The sequence below is a fragment of the Theobroma cacao genome, chromosome 5, assembly GCF_000208745.1.
Source record: "Theobroma cacao cultivar B97-61/B2 chromosome 5, Criollo_cocoa_genome_V2, whole genome shotgun sequence".
Lineage (NCBI taxonomy): Eukaryota > Viridiplantae > Streptophyta > Magnoliopsida > Malvales > Malvaceae > Theobroma > Theobroma cacao.
Window position 1 is genome coordinate 10,294,682 of NC_030854.1, and position 18,768 is coordinate 10,313,449.

The 18,768-nt window shown below is 34.0% G+C and overlaps 2 protein-coding genes across 4 annotated transcripts; both read left to right on the forward strand.

The window, feature by feature from the left end:
- LOC18598450 (calcium-dependent protein kinase 1) lies at positions 3,541 to 8,453 on the forward strand. Its single transcript, XM_007027977.2, has 7 exons — positions 3,541 to 4,831; positions 6,207 to 6,350; positions 6,487 to 6,639; positions 7,039 to 7,154; positions 7,301 to 7,468; positions 7,625 to 7,849; positions 8,039 to 8,453. The coding sequence occupies exons 1-7, from the start codon at positions 3,940 to 3,942 to the stop codon at positions 8,162 to 8,164; spliced, it is 1,824 nt and encodes a 607-aa protein (XP_007028039.1). The 5' UTR covers positions 3,541 to 3,939; the 3' UTR covers positions 8,165 to 8,453.
- LOC18598451 (protein WVD2-like 4) lies at positions 12,616 to 16,774 on the forward strand. 3 transcript variants are annotated; one of them, XM_018122152.1, is made up of 9 exons: positions 12,616 to 12,884; positions 13,338 to 13,566; positions 13,688 to 14,074; positions 14,166 to 14,218; positions 14,504 to 14,575; positions 14,674 to 14,758; positions 14,842 to 14,913; positions 15,065 to 15,172; positions 15,993 to 16,774. In XM_018122152.1, the coding sequence occupies exons 2-9, from the start codon at positions 13,339 to 13,341 to the stop codon at positions 16,449 to 16,451; spliced, it is 1,464 nt and encodes a 487-aa protein (XP_017977641.1). In that variant the 5' UTR covers positions 12,616 to 12,884; position 13,338; the 3' UTR covers positions 16,452 to 16,774. The 3 variants fall into 3 exon arrangements, with proteins under 3 accessions (XP_017977641.1, XP_007028041.2, XP_017977642.1); XM_007027979.2 differs by having other exon boundaries at positions 14,677 to 14,758; XM_018122153.1 differs by lacking the exon at positions 12,616 to 12,884 and having other exon boundaries at positions 13,338 to 13,543.

Below are 18,768 nucleotides of genomic sequence, written 5' to 3' on the forward strand. Positions count from 1 at the left end.
TATTTTAATATTATTTTATTAATAAAATATTATTTTATTCTAAAAATTTTATCTTGTCTCCTTGGTATCAAAAATACCTTATTATGCCTCACTGGACTTCCAAATCGCCTTTTATCTCACAAATTCTCCCCTGATAAAATTATTATTATTTTTTTTTTATTTTCTCACTTGCGAAACATTTTATCTAACTACTCCTTTCGTCTTTTATCACTTCTAAACATTTTAATTGACCTCAATATGCAATCGACCAATTTTATTTATCACCATATCAAAGTATGGGGTATTTCATACCTGTCAAGTTCCGAAGCTTTATTTTCATCGCAACCTTGAATAGTCACTCACATTTGCAGTTCCTCAAAATGTCTTTCTAACAAGGTTTCAAATTCCTGTTTCAATTTGCCAAACTGCCAATCCACATCATTGTGTTTTAGGATTGAACTTTCACGGTAGTGCATTCGGAAATAACACACAACTTCCTTGATGCTATTTAGGTTCTCCTTCATCTCGCTCCGTAGAAATTATTTATCTATAAAGTCGATGAGGAATATGGTATGCTAAAAGTACTAATTAGAAAGGATTGTAATGAAAGGGACTTTATTGATGATCTTTTCTGTACAGAGAACATTTGTAATGTATTGATGGAAATTGTTGTATTTAGTGCGTAATTAAGGTTTATTAATTAATTTAAAACACTAAAATAATAATATTAGATTGAATGAAATTTCAAGTAAAACATTAGTTATGAGATAGTATAGACTTGGACCTAGAATTGTAGAGAGGAAGCTTAAGTATCCCCCATGCATATTCTTCTTTTGAATTTTATATATAAATCTTGTTAGATTATGGATTGCACTTAGTAAATTCAAGTCCATTTATATATCGATATAGGTAAGGGTTGTTAATTAATCATCATAATTAACTAATAACAATTTTTCTAAAAAATCCTAAAAATGAAAAAACGTGAATTGCTATTAACACCTTTATCTGGATTTATAATTTTTTTAATGATAGATTCTTAATTTTCATATTAAATATTAAATAACAATTATTATTATTGAATAGAAAAATTAAAATTCCACGAAACCCATTTCGCTCTAGAAAGTTTCTAACTCTTGAAAAATCAAAGACTATCATAGGACTTGTTTTTTTTTTTTTTTAACAAAATTGGTATAAAACGTGGGCATTTACTAGTAAAGCGCCCACAATTTTTTGTAGAAATCAATTTATGGTACCTACACGCGCTTCAAAACTACGAATTTTAGGGGACAATCAACAAAGTTGTCGTGAACCTGTTTTTGACCATTTTAAAAGGTGAGTTGCCCCATTTTTTTTTTTCTTCTTTTGTGCGATGGCCAGCTGCCTAAACACATTCTTTCAGCTCATTCCTTTAACCTATTTGAACATTAGGAAGGGAGAAAAGAAATAAAATATTAATTATCTTTTTTACAAGTTATATTAATCATAATGGTTATATCGAGATATTTATCGTGTATCAAAATTTTAATTTTTTAATATCAAATATCGAATATTATATTATATCATAAGATATAATAAAAAAATGTTAAAATTAATTGTAAATAACATGCTTAATAAAAAAAATTTTAAAATTTATATTTATTAATAAAATTGAGAATTATAAAACATTAGTTGCAAAAATAATTTTTTTTAATTTAAACTTTCAAAATGTTCTTTAATAATATATGTACTTTTTAATTAATTTATTAATTAAAGATTAAAAAGCATCTAATATGTTGAAGTCAAAAAGGAATGTAATTGTTTAATATTTTTTTATCTAAATTCTAACAATACTAGATCAAAACAATATAATCTATCAATTTGTATTGGTTTTTGTTAGTATCGTAATATATCCTATGATATACAATGTATCGTACAATATTAATAAGTTAATAACTATGCTATTAATAAACAAGTTTTTACATATGTAAAATTATGAACTATTTTTTTAATAATTATATTAATTGATTTATTTTTCAAATATAACTTAACGAATTTGTGTGTTGTGATAACCATTAATTTATAGTTATGTTTCCATTTATTTTATGAGAATTCACACGGCAGTCTAGAGTGGAAATTTTATTATTGACCGATTAAAGTATCAATAAATAGAAAAGGTAAGGCTGCTTTCTTGTTTAATTTATCATGCTGGTTGAACTGAAGTCCGGCCCGCCAACCCTGGAATTCCGTAGTGCCGTCCGTAGAACAAAACCGAGAAAATAGCCAACACATCACCCAACATTTTCTCAACCGTTGATCACCGACGTGATCTAGCGATTATATTGTGATAAGCACCGAATGCTCAGTGTTGGTGAGCTACACATTATCCGAACTCATTAAACGCATAAATATTTGGAAGCATTATAACGCAAAAACCTAACTTTTCCAATTTCTCTTTCCCTCTTAATTATACAAATTAATAAAAAAAGCTAATAAATATATTTTTTCTAATATATAACCTACTAATATAAAAAAAAAGGTCAAATTTTTTCTTCTTCTCATTTCTCTTGCGTTCCTGGTTTATTTCATTTGGTTTAATCATTTTAATATTTATATTTTTTTTTCATTTTTTATAATTTCAAATCATTGTTTTGACTTAAAATTTGTGATTGTTTGTTTATATTGGGTTCTTGAACTTTTTTTCTCTTTTCTTAATGATGGTATATCATTTTATTTATGTAGGAAGTTTTTGAGAATGAAGTGTATTAATTAGAAAGTGCTTAAAGATTCCAAAATTGTGATTTTGAAATTGTTTTATGAAGTCAATTCTTCTTTTGGATGCATTACATTGATCTTTGAATCATTGGTATTGGCTGCATCCCCTTTTTTTGTGAAGGGGTCAGGGTGGTTTAGATCGACTAAAGCTCCAACTTTTGATGCTACTCTTAAAGAAGTTTTCACATTTATAAGATTTTCAATTATTCTTTTAATTATTATATTAATTGATTAATATAGAGTTGATATTTTGTTATTGACCAATTAAGGTATGAATAAATAGTTCATCATTATATATACAATAAGAAAAAATCTTTAATGAAGATTTTAAAAAAAATAAAGAAAAGAAAAAAAAAAAACCTATTCAAGTCTGCCTGACTGCGCCTTAAATTGGAGCCGGGCCCACCAACCCAAAATTCCACTTGTGCCGTCCGTACAACAAAATGGAGAAAACAGCCAATACATCACCAAACATTTTCTCAAGCGTTGACCACGACCTGACACACCGCCGTTGATCACGACCAACGATCCAATCGTGATAAACTACTGAAATTCTCACTGCGCGTGAGGTACATATTATCACAACTCATTAAAAGCGTAAAAATTAGAAGCATCCTAACGGAAAAACCTACCTTTCCCGATTTCTCTTTCCCTGGCTGTACAAATGAATAAAAAAAAAAACACGTAATAAATACATTTTTCTAATATATAACCTGCCAATATCAAAAACCTCAAATCCTACCTCACAAATAAACATCTTTTTTTCTTTTTTCTTATTTCTCTTACCTCTGGTTTAATCATTTTAATAATTATATTTTGACTTGGAATTTGTCAATTGTGATGGTTTGTTTGTATTGGGTTCTTTGAAATTTCTTCTTTTTATCTTGTTAATGATCCTTGATCATCGTATATATGTAGGAAGATTTTTGAGATTGAAGGGTATTAGAAAGTCTTTAAAGATTCCAATTTTGTGATTTTGAAATTGGTTTGTAAGGTCAATTCTTCCCTTTGATGCATTACATTGATCTTTGAATCATTGGTGTTGGTTGCATTTGCTCTTTTTGTGGAGGCGGTCCAGCTTTTGATGCTGTCTTATAAAAAAGTAGCACCCTTCAGGGAGAGAAGAAATGGGGCTATAGCATTTGGGTGATAATAGATTGTTTTAGATGTTTACAGAAGAAAAGGTGTGAGAATTGAGAGTAGTTTCAGATGGGAAATAGTTGTATTACATTAAGAAAAGATGGACTCTTTCAAACGATCTCAAATTCCATTTGGTGGTCTCGACCAGCCGAAGTTGGAAATGAGGATAAAAAACAAATTGGCAATGAAGCTCATTCTGAAAGTACAGAGGCAGAAGCTGTTCAAAACCAGCCCCCCGAAGAAATGAAGATCGTTAAGGAAGAGACAGGCAGGGAACAACAAGGGAAATCTCAAGAAGAGACCCAAAGACAACAATCAAAGTCTGCCCCTCAAAGACTTAACTCCAAACCATCACAGCTAGCAGGATTTAACAAGGAAGAGACCAAGGTAGAGCCTGGAAAACCCCGGAAGCCCCATAATGTTAAGAGGCAGTCATGTGCAGGGCTGCAGGTAGATTCAGTGTTACAAACCAAAACAGGTCATTTGAAGGAATACTACAACTTGGGGAGGAAGCTAGGACACGGTCAGTTTGGCACAACTTTTCTTTGTGTGGAGAAAGGATCAGGGAAGGAGTGTGCCTGTAAATCTATTGCAAAAAGGAAGCTGACAACGCAAGATGATGTCGATGATGTGAGGAGGGAAATTCAGATAATGCATCACATGGCAGGGCACCCTAATGTTATCTCCATCAAAGGGGCTTATGAGGATTCGGTGGCGGTTCATGTTGTCATGGAGTTGTGTGCAGGTGGAGAACTCTTTGATAGGATTGTAAAGAGAGGGCATTATACTGAAAGAAAGGCCGCAGAACTAGCAAGGACTATAGTTGGTGTAGTAGAAGCCTGCCACTCCATGGGAGTCATGCATAGGGATCTTAAGCCTGAGAATTTTCTTTTTGTGAATGAGGAGGAGGATTCACCCCTTAAAGCCATTGATTTTGGATTATCAATATTCTTCAAGCCTGGTATGTTCAAAAAGCTTTTCTCTATTTCGGGCTCATTTGTTTTAGCTACTGCATTTCTTTTGAGTCCAATCTTAATTGCTCTTCCGCCTTGAATCTCTAATTTATCACTGTTCAATTTTAGATTTTAGTTAAGATGAACTTTTATTGCCCAGTTTCCTAGAAACTCTGAAAGATTGTTGCAGCCTTACCTCATCCTGGAAACTTTGTGGTAAACATAGGTTCACAATTCATGTTAAATTTAAGGTTTAACAATGATTCTCAGTTTCACCCCTTTTTGGTTACAGTTAAATTTCGTTTAAAACTCAAGGAATTTCAAGTAGTGTTAATTGGTAATGGTAGGAATCCACAACTATTATTGAACTCCTTGACTTCAAGCGTCAGAAAGTGCTAAACCACGGTGGCAAGCTGAGACACATTCTGGCTGCCCCTTTGTCATATTATATTTCCAGTCAACTTCAAATGGAATGCCTTTGATTGTACGCATTTCAGTTTTCCACCATGCTTGCTTTTATTCCAACTTGGATTGAATATTGCTGAAAATTTATTGGTTAGATCAATGGTATTCTTGGTTGAATTATGACAGTTTGGATACAGAACAAGAAAATTGTAATGAATGTAGTGGGGTTGTTAAGACTTAGACTGAGATTAGATTTCCACAGTTTAACTCCATGGTTTCAATAGTTGACTCACTGAAGCAAATGAAAAGGGCATTCATCAATTAGAAAGTATAACAAGTAAATGAAATCTAATCCTATCAAAATGAAAAAGAAAGAAAGTAACAACTAAATGAACCATTGTAAACAACTCCCTTTAGCATATGCAGTGCAGTCTTTTATCTTTCCATTAACAAAGCTATATTTACAAGCTTTAGAAGGGGAGGTGCTTTTCTTTCATGACCAAATGTATCGCAAAACCTTGGTGTCACAGCTTTAGATTTTTACAAGTGTATTTAAGGAGAAAAAACCAAACAATATCTTTGAAAAATTGAACTTACGTGGATAACAAAATATATCGTTTTATGTCTATATGAAACAATTATATTTAAATTGATGTAAGTGAGGTACTCATTTCAATTAGATACATAGACTTACAAGCAGGAAACTAAACATATAGTAAAGTAGCAAAAACAAAAACCAAATGAAATTTTAAAACTCTTGTAGGTAACTTTGAATATGATGTTGGGGATTGGATGCAGCACAGTTTGATGTTCACTGGATGTCAGTTTCCATGTTGTCTGATTAGAATTAGTATCCTTGGTAGACTGTTACATCCATTTTATTTATAGGAAAATGTTACTCTTCCACAATGCATGTTGTCAAGCTGTGTGTGCAATCAGCAGAGTCTTGTTTTCTTGATGAATATCTTACAATTTCAGGGGATATCTTATCTGATGTCGTTGGAAGCCCATATTATGTTGCACCTGAGGTTTTGCGCAAGCGTTATGGTCCAGAAGCAGATGTGTGGAGTGCTGGGGTGATCATTTACATTCTCTTGAGTGGAGTACCTCCGTTTTGGGGCGGTAAGAGTTTATTATCAGCTGTTATTTCTGTTATCGAAAATTTTTTAAGATAATATTTGATTCTTCCTGTTGAACTTTGCACTTTGAGTTTGAGTAACCTTTTATACTATTCGGTCTATTTGTGCTTTTGATATAGAAACTGAACAAGAAATATTTGATGAGGTTTTGCACGGTGATCTTGACTTCACATCTGATCCCTGGCCTAGTATCTCTGATAGTGCAAAAGATCTAGTGAGAAAAATGCTTGTCAGAGATGCCAAAAAGCGGATAACTGCATATGAAGTACTACGTAAGTCTCTTTTACTGTGTAAGCTGGGATGAATAATAGAGAATTTAGATGTTGATAACATGCATGATTGAGGCTGTTTGATTCCCGTTGGTGTTGTTTTCCATCCTTTTTCATCTATTTTGTCTGCTAGTAGCTTTAGGTTCATCTGTCAGGCTACAATTTCACATGTTGCTAATCCAGATTATCATATTTGTCCACCATTGCTATGGAGAGTTGTTATCAATGATCAGATAATACAGTTGTCCCTTTCTTTGCACATGCAATTGGGTTTCCATAGAGACAAAATGTGAAAGAATTTTACCTATCAGAATTCTCGAGACTATTGGATAAGCTATATGACTTTTGCTGTTTTACTATGGAATTGAGGAACTTAACCAAGTCTAATCTGGTTCCTTCCAGGCCACCCTTGGGTTCAGGTTGATGGTGTGGCTCCAGACAAGCCACTTGATTCTATAGTCTTAAGCCGCATGAAGCAATTTTCTGCAATGAACAAGCTCAAGAAAATGGCCCTTAGAGTAAGTTTCTGCAATTGAAGCACAGGCCCATCACTTGCAAACATTTGTCTCTATAACTTGTGGAAAGATACTAATTAGTTAACTTCTTCGAATGTACAAATCCACTAGCTAATATGACTTATCCTTGTTCCTCCTTTCATTTTTAGGTCATTGCACAGAGACTTTCTGAAGAAGAAATAGCCGGCTTGAAGGAAATTTTCAAGATGATAGATACAGACAATAGTGGTCAAATTACCTATGAAGAACTCAAAGCTGGATTAAAAAAATTCGGTGCTAATCTTGCTGAGTCAGAGTTTCATGCTCTAATGCAGGCTGTAAGTTTCATTTTAGAATCCTCTTAAAAAGCTATACTAACAAATTAAAACAAATCCGATAGCATTATTGTTCTAATTTGAAATGATTTATGCTTCATCAAATTGTTAATTAAGTTTATCTTTTACTTAACTTCGTTTTGTTTTCTGAAATTGCAGGCAGATGTTGATAACAGTGGTACAATTGATTATGAAGAGTTCATAGCTGCAACATTGCATCTAAACAAGATTGAGAGGGAAGATCATCTCTTTGCAGCCTTCTCGTATTTCGACAGAGATGGCAGTGGCTACATTACTCAAGATGAGCTTCAAAAAGCTTGTCAAGAGTTTGGCATTGAGGATATCAGCCTGGATGAAATGATCCAAGAAGTCGATCAGGACAATGTAAGTGTCTCCATTTTATGCCTAGGATAGCTACCGTTTCATTTGCTCATGCTACAAGGCTGTGTTGTCGTCTCTTATTTAGTTGAATTAGGATGAACCCTGCACATCTCAAACATAGTCACATTCCCCTTGAATGAATGAATGAATGTTGTTCATGTTTGACTAATATGGTGACATTTTATTTTTCAGGATGGACGGATCGATTACAATGAATTTGTGGCGATGATGCAGAAAGGCAATCCTGAATTTGGTATGAAGGGTCCTCAGGGTAAAGGTTTTAGCATTGGATTTAGGGAGGCATTGCCAGTATGTTGACAAGACATGTTCACTATTTAGTCCTTTTTTCCAAACTTTTTAGAGTTTAGCTTTTAGTTTAGCTCTTCAAAGTTTGAGGATCAATCAGGCATTCCTTTAGCACCAGACCAGATGTTGAATGTCCTCTTTTGTTCCTGTTGCCTTGAATGATTGTACATATGTCCAACTTCGCTGCACTTTGCTCTCTGGCCTCTGCTCTCATGTTTCTTGTTTGGTGCTTGCTGTTTCATTCTCCTTAAATCAAGGCACCTTTTGGGATTTAAATAAACAGTATCACTGTGTTTTTACTTGGGAAAGAGATGGTTTAAATATGGAATCTCTTCTTTAAATAAGAAGCTTATAAAAACCAACTATAAAAGTATTTCACTTCACATGTCAAATAGTATGAAATCATATTTTGAATTTCAATTAAAAAACTTTAAGAGCTGAGGAAAACAATGTCGAATTTAAGATTTCGAGAAAAGAGTGGTTAAAAAATAATTATAAAAATAATCATATTATATTAAGTTTTATACTTGGGCGACGACCGTCATCACCCGTGAACCCAGCTCCGTCCTTGAAACAAACCTTCAAAATAAGAACTCGAGAAGATTTTGAACAATGGCTTTTGAGTCCCACCCTTTGCAAGCTTTCTCCTTACATATGGATTTATTAGGATGATTTGTCTTGGAAAGAAATTAGAGAAAAAAAAGACAATGAAGCATAAACAACAGGGGGAACAGGAAAGGAAAGAACATATAAATAGATATCCAATTGTATCCCACATTTTGCTTGCACAAAAAGTTTATTTCCTTTCAGTTTGTCCAGTGTCCTGGGCAAAGACAAATTAACTTGGTTGTTTACGCAAGGTTAGTGTAAAGTCACTTTCCATTTATGAACATAATAAAGTAAGCAAGCAGCCCATTCATAGGTCATAAGCAGGGAAGTATTAGGTACTAACCCAATGATTAAGGAATAAGATTAGTTTATAATTTTAGTTGACTGATTCAAAGTTGTCATTTAATATTTTGATGCCCATTTATTTAGTTGATTGTGTGGATTCCTTCTTCAAATGAATCTATGCTAATAGTGGAATATAACCCCGCATTATTAGGGATCATAAATGATTTGGTTAATTATAAGTAGCCTATCAACATCCATTCTTTCTCGATCATTCCTTAGCTTTCCATCTTCCAATTGGTTGTTTTTTTTTTTTTTTTGAGTTCAATGAAGAAATTTACATTCACTTTCTAAATGGTGGAGATGTAATAAGTTACTACTGTTCACATTTTAGATTTTTTTCGATGAGAAATAATAAAATGATCAAATATTTTTAACGTTTTTTATAATATTTTTAAAAAATATCTGAATTATTTAAAAATTTAAAAATTTTTATTTTTTTATTAAATTTAATTAATTTATAATTTTTTTAAAACTAAATAAATTTTTATATTAATGGTTAACTAATTATTATTAATCGAGATGATATTTATATGTTTTATGCCCACATGTCACTAATGTATTGCTAATGTGGATGTTAAGATTACTACGTGACCACCTCACCTTATCACATCTACGTTAACATTTATTATGATGTATTAATACGTCACATAATATTATATTACATAAAAATAAAAACTATCAATAGTTACTTATAAAAATTTATTTAATTAAAAATAAAAATATAAAAATTTAATTAATATTGTATTTATATTTTTGGCTTCAATGATTGAATTACAATTTCACAATTCCTTTTTCTTACTGCAAATAATTTCGCAAATGCTACCAAATGTCCAAGTCAAAATTGCATCGGATTCTCAAATGATGAGCAGAGCCAATTTGAAGTAATTTCCAATTCACGAATCGAGACAAAGACAAAACTTCACATGGAAACATGAAGCGCGTGGAGTACACGAGCTGAACCAACAAGGCAATAAAAAATGGTGAACACACTTACGTTTGAAGATGACATGTCGAGGCCAGCCTTATGCCCGCGAATGCAACGCACCACCCGCAAAATCCTACACTTCAAAACTAAACTCCAAATCAAACGTGGGCTGTGATTGGGACCCACCATCTTTCATCAAACGGCTGATATTGTCCTTACCTTAGAGAAAACGAAATAGCGGGACCCAGGCACAGGATGTTCGGTCTCTCCAAACAAACTAATGTTCTACTACGCACGTTCCGTGACAGCTGTGACGATGGGCACCAACGTGAGACCAATCATGTTGCTCGGTCTTGCCACGTCAGCATTAAGGATGAGCGTGGGCCCTACCCGGCTGTGACCTGGGTGTCCGCGACCCACCAGTTACAGTTGGAGTGGTTTTTTTTTTTTCAGTGTTTGGGAACTTCCACGTTCTCACACAGTGCCCTGTGTTTTTCTGTTCAATCATTGGGTTGGTTGGGAAATGACGGTTAGGCCCCTTAATCCATTTTAAGCAATGAATTTTGTTCCGACTGCCTATAATGCCCTTGCTTAAGACAGTAATTAAGGACAAATTTAGGTGTTAAAGGGATATCAAGAGCCACTTAATTAAGATTGGGGATTCTACATTCTAGCTCTAGTTGGTGAGTTAGGTGAGTTGGATCAAATCTTGTTAATTAGTTGCATCATTTTCCAAATTTAAACATTGTTGAATTTCACTTCTTTTTTGCTTCTCCATTTCAATGTTTGCCATTTGGAGAAAAAAGGCTTAACCCATTTTTGTGAAGTGAAATAGAATGCTAAATTCAAAGACTTTACTTTCGAATATTAAATAAAATATCTAAGTTAGAATTTTATTGATTTTCTTTCGTTGTATAAGTCATTATTGTTGATGCAAATGGGATTTAGATGAAATTTAAAGAATCGGCAAAATTGACTTCAAAGCGAGCCTTTCAATAGATGTTATTTTTTAGAACTTATTTCACCTCCACCACTTGATATGTAAAGGAGAATAATGCGAATAGTCTTAGGGATACAATTAAACCAACGTTTAACTTCGTATTGCACTTTACGAGAGTAAACTGCTAGATACATCCGAAGGTTTGTAAAGTTGTTTCGCCTTAGAGCATCCTTTCTGCAGCAAGTACATTATAAATAATTTGGACGCTTTTGTAGTTGATGAAAACTTAAGTGTTTATGTTAATAGAACACAATACTTTTCTTACTCTTGATATTTCTGCACTTATTTTATTTTTGAATTGATGTGTCAAAATGGTTGACAACAAGCCCTTTATATAAGTTTGCAAGTGTTTCTTCTTCAAAGATACAACATTTTCATTAAAGCACAGTTTTGTCTAAAAAGCATCTTTACATTTTACTATACACAATTTTTGGATAAAGGTATTGTTTTAATAATCATGAAAAGATAACTATTCATTTCATAAAACATAATTTTTAAGTTATAATTCGAAACTAACTTTTCATATTTGACTTTTGAGTTATGGTATCTTTTCAATTTGTCTCATAACTTTTGGATGTCATTTTATCAAGAAACATAACCGTTCACATGAAAATCTGTTTATAATCCAATAGACACTTTATATAATATAACATTTGAATTAAGATAGCTCTTTATTATGTAACATAACCTTTGATTTTAAAAATACACCAATAATTTTGATATATATATATATATATATATTAATAGATTAAAAAATATCTAACTTAAACTAAGTTACAGATATTGGTAAAATTCTTCATGATAGCTTTATTTTGATATAATTATAAAACAGAAGAAGATGAAAAATGTTTGGGATGAAAATGAATTGAGTGCAATGTGGAAAAGGAGTCGGGATGTTTGAACTTTTCTTCTCAAAATGTCCAAAACTGCCGTAGCACATGCCATTAAACATGTTACTTGAACTCCCCACAAGTGCACAACCCTTTCTCCCTATTAAACTTGACTTGTCCTTTTCTAATTGAATGCAACCAATTCTGATTGAACCCTGAATTGAGAAGCTTCAGTTATCATTTCCTCATTTATGGATCTCTTATGTCACAACTTACACTGGGTAATGGGGGAAGCAAAAGACATAACATTATTTGCCACTAAGGGATCAATCAATGCAAACAAATTGTAATGCCTTTGAAGAATAGATGAATATATATATATATATATATATATATATAATATATATATATATATAATATGTCNATATGGTCTTCTTAATTTAATTTTAAATATCTATTTATTAGATGAATAAGTTTTATTTATCCCAAAAAAAAAAGCAGAAAGAAATTGGTATGGTGTGTAGCAAAACTTGGTTGGAAACAATAATTGATCCAACATTTACCCTTTGATCTTGACAAGACTTTGTTTTATGGAATATAATACTAGAAATGCTCTTTGATTTCATTGCATTTCCCTCCATTATGATACATAATTCGAAAAAGGGTAGTTGAAAGCTTCAACTTGGTGCATCAAACTACCCATTATATCAGTGGCAATATAGTCATTTGCCTTCAATCATTCTATCCACTTCATTGAAAAGCTCGTCCTACTTTAACCCCTCTCTCTCTCTCTCTCGCCCTCTCCTCGAAGCACCCCAAAGCCACCTCCTTTGCAGGAAGCAGAGTGTCACTGAGCCTCTCAATCAGAAACCCTGTTTGGATCTTCAGAGCTTTAGCTTCAGATTTTGTCACTTCTTTCTTAAGCTTTCAGGTTTCTTTTTTTTCTTTTTATCAAATTCAGTGCTGCCTCATTCTTCTTTTCAAGCTTTGCATTGCCAATCTCTTGAGACTCTCGTAAGCAAGGTAATTGCTTTGCAAATTTGTAAGCTTTGCTTCTCTTCTTCTTTTCTCTTTTAGTTGATGGGATTTCTTTCTGGTTATATTCATAAGTCCTTTGGTTTTTGACGTGAGGGTTTCTGTTTTTATGAGTTACCTGATGGGTTAACTGTAGAATTTCGTTGGATCCTTGTTGTTCAATTGGTTTTTCTCTATGGAGTGATTCTCATTTCAGGTTTTGGTTTAAGTTTGGCCAGGTTTTGCAGTTTTTAAGGAGAAATTGTGAGAAAGGAAAACATCTGCCATTTAGATTCACATCACCAATTAAAGCTAGATTTTCGTTGAATTCTTTAGTCCCATAATCTAATGCAGCAATGTCATTGATTTTGGCTGAACCCCTTTGATCTTTCTGCCATTTTACGTTGACTTTTGATGGTTGTACTCATAATTTTGGTGGAAATTTTCCTTTTTTTTGTGAAGGATGGAGTCTGAAAACGAGGTAACAGTGGAAGAAGAGAGAATTGTCATTGAAAGAACAGATGTGGAAGAATCTGCTACAGAAGCAAAGAAAGAGGAACTGAATGCTGACACTAAGGGTGAAGGGGTTGCAAATTTGAAGGAAGCTTCCAAGCCGGGAACAAAATCTGAAGGCATGGCAAGTAAAGCTGCTGCAAATGTCTCCAAAAGTAAAATCTCAAAACCCTTAAAGGTACCATGTACCATGCATTTAAGCTGTTCTATTGGTGTTGATCATTTACATAATTTCTTGCAACTCAGATATTCCCCCCTTTTCCCTTGTTTTCTATGCGTATTTCTCTGTGTCTGTGTAGGAACCTGGTAACCTGACTGGTCGTAATTCAAAGAACAATAAGGTGATAAAGGATAAATCTAATCTGAGAAGTGCAGTTCCACTTTCTCGTGATCAGAGAGCTGTACTGTCCCAGAGTCTTTCATTTCCAGCAAGAAGAGTCCATGGGGATGGTCTCATGAAGAGCATTGATGGATATCCGGAGAAAGTTGATCTCAAACATGGTCAAGAAGAAGGCACAAAAGTGCAGGCTTCTTCCAATGGATCACTGTCTTCATTGTCTCGTTTGAATCATCCCAACAGTCGTGGATCCATCAAGCTGGACTCAAAGCCGGCAAATACGAATGGTGGTGGAGTTACTGCCAGGAGGACTACTTTAGCATCTTTGCCTAGCAATAGGCAGGCTTTGGTATGGTTTTGTGATATCATTTCTTCCCTCCTTTTCTCTCAGTGGTTTTCTAAGGACCTCTCTTCATTTTGTCTTTGTCTGTGCACATCAGCCGGCAAAATCTGTCCCTGGAAATGTGGCTGCTAAGTCCCCTTCATCCTCCGAGTAAGTCATAGTCACCAGATCATCACGCATACATATACTGTTTAACCTCTTCTACTCTGGTTATGTAAATACTGTAATGCATTTATACTTGGGTAAAATTCGTTCAAAACTTGTATGCAGAAGAGATCTCTTTGCTCCTTCATCCAACATTCCAGCTTTCCCCACAAAACAAACCAAAAAAAAGATGGAAATTCAAATAAACTGACAATAAAAATTAATATATATAACATATAAGTTTAACTCTGCTGATTGATTATGGTGTTAACATAGCTTGTGTGAGTGCAGATCAGCTGATTCAAAGCCAGTAACAGCTGCACTGCTGAGCAAAGAAGATGATGATGCCCATTCCACTACTTCGTACTGTCATTACTTTTAACATCATTTGCTATGCAACTCCTTTTATTAATTACTCCGTTTTAATTGATATGTCTCTGATTTTTGGTCGTAATTATTAGCAGTGCCACTTCTCGTAGCACTAGAAGAAGTAGTGGGTCAGGATTCACCTTCAGGTTGGAGGAACGTGCTGAAAAGAGAAAGGAGGTTCGAAATGTGCATCAATTCATTATTTTGTTGATAGCCTTACATTAATGTATGACCAAATGTTTCATGAACTTCTCCACCAGTTTTTTTCGAAGCTAGAAGAGAAGATCCATGCTAAGGAAGTAGAAAGAAATAACTTGCAGGCAAAATCAAAGGTCTGGGCAATGACTTTTTACAATAACTATTACTTGAATGAACATCTTTTTTGTTTTTTTCCTCTATCAAGCAATTGTGTTTTCTACCTTTTCTGCTTCAGTAAATTCAATCTTGGTGTTTCATTGATTTATGGTTTATTGTATCATGCAGGAGAACCAGGAGGCAGAAATCAAGCAACTAAGGAAGAGCTTGGCTTTTAAAGCTACACCAATGCCAAGTTTCTACAAGGAACCTCCTCCAAAAGTTGAACTAAAGAAGGTAGTTCATGGTTTTGTCTTTATTTCAATTTCATGCTGGCATGTATGCTCTTTGAAACCACATCACCACTAAAGTATGCCTATTAGTTTATCATAGTCTTTAATAATTGTTGTGTAGACTGATGCTGATACTTCGATATTCCATACGCTAACAATTGAATTGTTATATTCTTAGGCCACTCAAGATTGGAAATTAGAACCTAGTCAAATTATCATTTATTTATTTTCTTTTGAAGAATGAAAAAAAAAAAGAGGCTGGTATCATGATAAAAATTGCTGTAAGTGAAGAAAATACTTAAATTTTGTTTCTACGGTGGTTAACTTTGGTTTAAAAGCTACTTCAATTATAGTTAATGCTCAGGCATTATCAGATGACTTTGCTTGATCGGTGGAACTTTTAGGCAGCAGAACAAAATTAAGATTTCCCTCTTCTACTTTCTCTGCTAAACATTTGTAAAATGAATCATTTTCTCACTATGCCTGAGATCTTATCTCTTAATGAAGCATTTTAACATGCACAATGTAGTCATGTAATTAGGAATGATATCATCTGTTTTTGCTGTACAGAGGTTTAGGAATGAGCTTCCTCTATTGTCACTATTACTTTTATTAACTAATAGATGACCAGAAATCTAGTACATGTACATGAGGTGATGTCGACAAGGTTATCTGCCAACCTGTCATTTTTATGCAAAATATTACCTTCTCATGGCAATATACACACAGTTTGATTCTTAGAAATGGATTTAATTTATTGTTCTTCCCTCCCTACTTTATTTCGCTTTCTTCCAATAATCTGATATTTACTGTAATTGTCATAGATACCAACTACGCGTGCTAAATCCCCAAAGCTTGGAAGGCACAAGAGCAGCGTATCTGCAACAAACAACCCTTCAGAAGGTGATGGTTCTAGCGTTAGCCCATCTTTGAACCAAGAACAGAATTTTTCAACCAGAAGAACTCAAACCAATGGTAATGAAGATAATGTTGCTTCCAAGAAGGCTGTAAAGAAATCTCAACCTAAGCTTCAATCTAAGGAGATCACTAAAGCTGAAGAAAATCCCGGAAAGTCAAAACCAAGAACAAGGAGGGTGGAGAACACTGTGCAGGATGCTTGTGTTGGGAAACCTGAAGAACACCAGAACCATCCTGTCAACCTTCCTCAATTAGAGGATGCTGTAGGTGTAGCAGACGAAACGAATCCTGCTAAAAATGGAGGACTTATTTCAAGCTTGGCCAACCCCGAAACTATGCCCCGTCAAGTCCCAGTTGGAGGTTGAAGATCATATTCTCTGGCCTTGTGTTTATAGGTTTATTTTTTTGAGTTCCAGGTTTCATGCTGTTGTGAATAGTATTTGTAAGTTGATCACGACATTCTTTTTGGAGGGCTATTATACACATTATAAGTTACATATGCATCTACAGGTTATTGCAATCATGTTTCCTTTATTAAATTCTATTGAAAGTGTTTGGTAGGATTCTCTTTCTTTCGACTTATTAGGCTAAACATGTCTGTCGGCGACCTAAACATTGCTGTATCTTTGCTGGTAAGCGCTGTATGACATATGACTGACATAATTCTGTAATAGCCTTTGAATTATCATATTCAATTACCCATTGCATTGGTGCCACTAGTTCACATGGCTTAGGAGGACTAATTTCCGATTTACTCATTAGCCTTAGATGGCTCGTGATATTCAGGCTAAATTCAGGATCTTCCTTCTTCCATTTGTCCCTTCCAGGACTGCTCGTGCACAAATAGGAGTCTCTAATGGCTTATTATCTTCAAATAGGAGTCCGAGATAGAGATAGTTTGTGCTCTTTTTATAGCAATTCCAGCTCTTTGAAGTAATTACCAGGCCAATCGATGGTGAAACTTTTTCTTTCACTTGCAAAGCATGCCAGGTTGCTGTCAAGCAAAAGTTGGCTACATAATTAGGACCTTTAAACTAAGATAATGGTAGAAATTCCTTTGTGATGTAGACACCTTTGTGAGAAGGTGTACAAATCAAGAAGCATGCTTGCTGGGGAATCAAGTATTAGACAAGTTAAAAATTGTTAGGTGCCTTCCAACTACAACTTTGATGTCAATCTATCCCCTGCTGCAAGCTTCATGCTCATTTTTAATCCCATTGCAGGCCATGTAACTACACCTACAATCATAAGGTATAAACAAAGTTCCTCTTGGTAAATATTGATAGTCTCTAGGGAAGAGATGGAATTGGAACTTTGAACCCTGGCCACCTTCTTAAAAGAAGCTAATAATATCAGACTAAACTATATACTAACATTTGAGTGTGAAATATGGCCGACAAAAAACTGGTAAAATCCTTGAGTTCCAAATATCGAAAACCAAGTCTCACCCTTCAATAATTTAACAAACAGATTGCAATGTTGGCTAGAATTCAATGAGTGCACGTTGGCATGATCCTAACTTCGTGGCAATTTATTACTACTTTTTGTCATGATATAGGTATCTAACAAAGAAAAACCATAGCCATCGTCCCCACATAACAAATTTATTTAACAAATGTACAAATTGTTAATTCCCCACGTGCTATGGTTAAAAAAATATAAAATGTAGATTGCCCTGTGTATAAAACCCCCTGCATGCCTTAAAAAAGAAGCTCAAATAGGGGAAGGTGGACTCTGAATAATTCGTATCTGCTTTCAATTGTAAAATGGCTTATGAATATTTTGATTAAAGGCGGCAACCCCACTTATATCTTTTGATTAGTTGTAATCTGATTTATTAGCTGCACCACTTTTTTTTTTTTCAATTTCATTTAATTTTAATCTTTTGCTTTTGCTTTCCGAAGCTTTTCTTGTGCTCAAAGTATTGGCTGACTTAGCAGCTCCTATCCCTACCAATCTATATGTGACAGTAATTCTTTTCAAATCCCATCTCAATAATTTATGAGCTATAACCATTGTGTCAATTACCTATGTTAACTTAGTTTGAGCTAAGAATAATTCTTCCGTTACTACTTAATTGTGTATTTGCTGATTTAATCTATTATTGTACTTGGCCCTTACTGTTCTGAAGTTAGTATATAATAATAATAATAATTTTTGATCTTCTTTGCACGTGTTGCACCATTTAATGGGAAAAATGATGTAAATATATACCAATGACAATAACCTCTGCATTCCGCTTTGAATCTAGGATTTGGATCGAACCATTGTCTCAGCAAACTTCTAAGTCTAGTTTCTGGTGTGAGCTGGGGGTGGTGGCGATGTTTTAATTTCCACAGCCAAAACCAAGTCTACAGGCTGTATTGTGTAGCATTGACAATTGGTCTAGCAACAACACTCCATGTTACATTGGAGTTAGACTTTTCATTAGTGATAACACACCCACCCAAAAAGAAAATGAAATTTTGTCAAAAGGAAACGCCTACCGCATAGCCAAAAATTTTCATAGTATTAAAATGTCCCTAATAAAGCATGAGAAATAGCCTAATAAAGCTGCAACTAATATAAGGAAGATCACTTGAAAATTGCCAAAAGTCCGAAGGATTCCCTTGAAACATTAATAAAATAATTGGTTGTACCATTTCATTTTATTGCATACCGACAAAGGAACACCAACCAATG

What these genes read in the sequence shown, in the direction of transcription:
- LOC18598450 (XM_007027977.2), top strand. Translation starts at nt 3,940, where the DNA reads ATGGGAAATAGTTGTATTACATTAAGAAAAGATGGACTCTTTCAAACG. An exon ending in AGTACCTCCGTTTTGGGGCG is followed by an intron (nt 6,351 to 6,486) that starts GTAAGAGTTTAT and finishes CTTTTGATATAG; the next exon opens with AAACTGAACAAGAAATATTT. An exon ending in TCAAGAAAATGGCCCTTAGA is followed by an intron (nt 7,155 to 7,300) that starts GTAAGTTTCTGC and finishes TTTCATTTTTAG; the next exon opens with GTCATTGCACAGAGACTTTC.
- LOC18598451 (XM_018122152.1), top strand. Translation starts at nt 13,339, where the DNA reads ATGGAGTCTGAAAACGAGGTAACAGTGGAAGAAGAGAGAATTGTCATT. An exon ending in GATGCCCATTCCACTACTTC is followed by an intron (nt 14,576 to 14,673) that starts GTACTGTCATTA and finishes CGTAATTATTAG; the next exon opens with CAGTGCCACTTCTCGTAGCA. An exon ending in GTGCTGAAAAGAGAAAGGAG is followed by an intron (nt 14,759 to 14,841) that starts GTTCGAAATGTG and finishes CTTCTCCACCAG; the next exon opens with TTTTTTTCGAAGCTAGAAGA.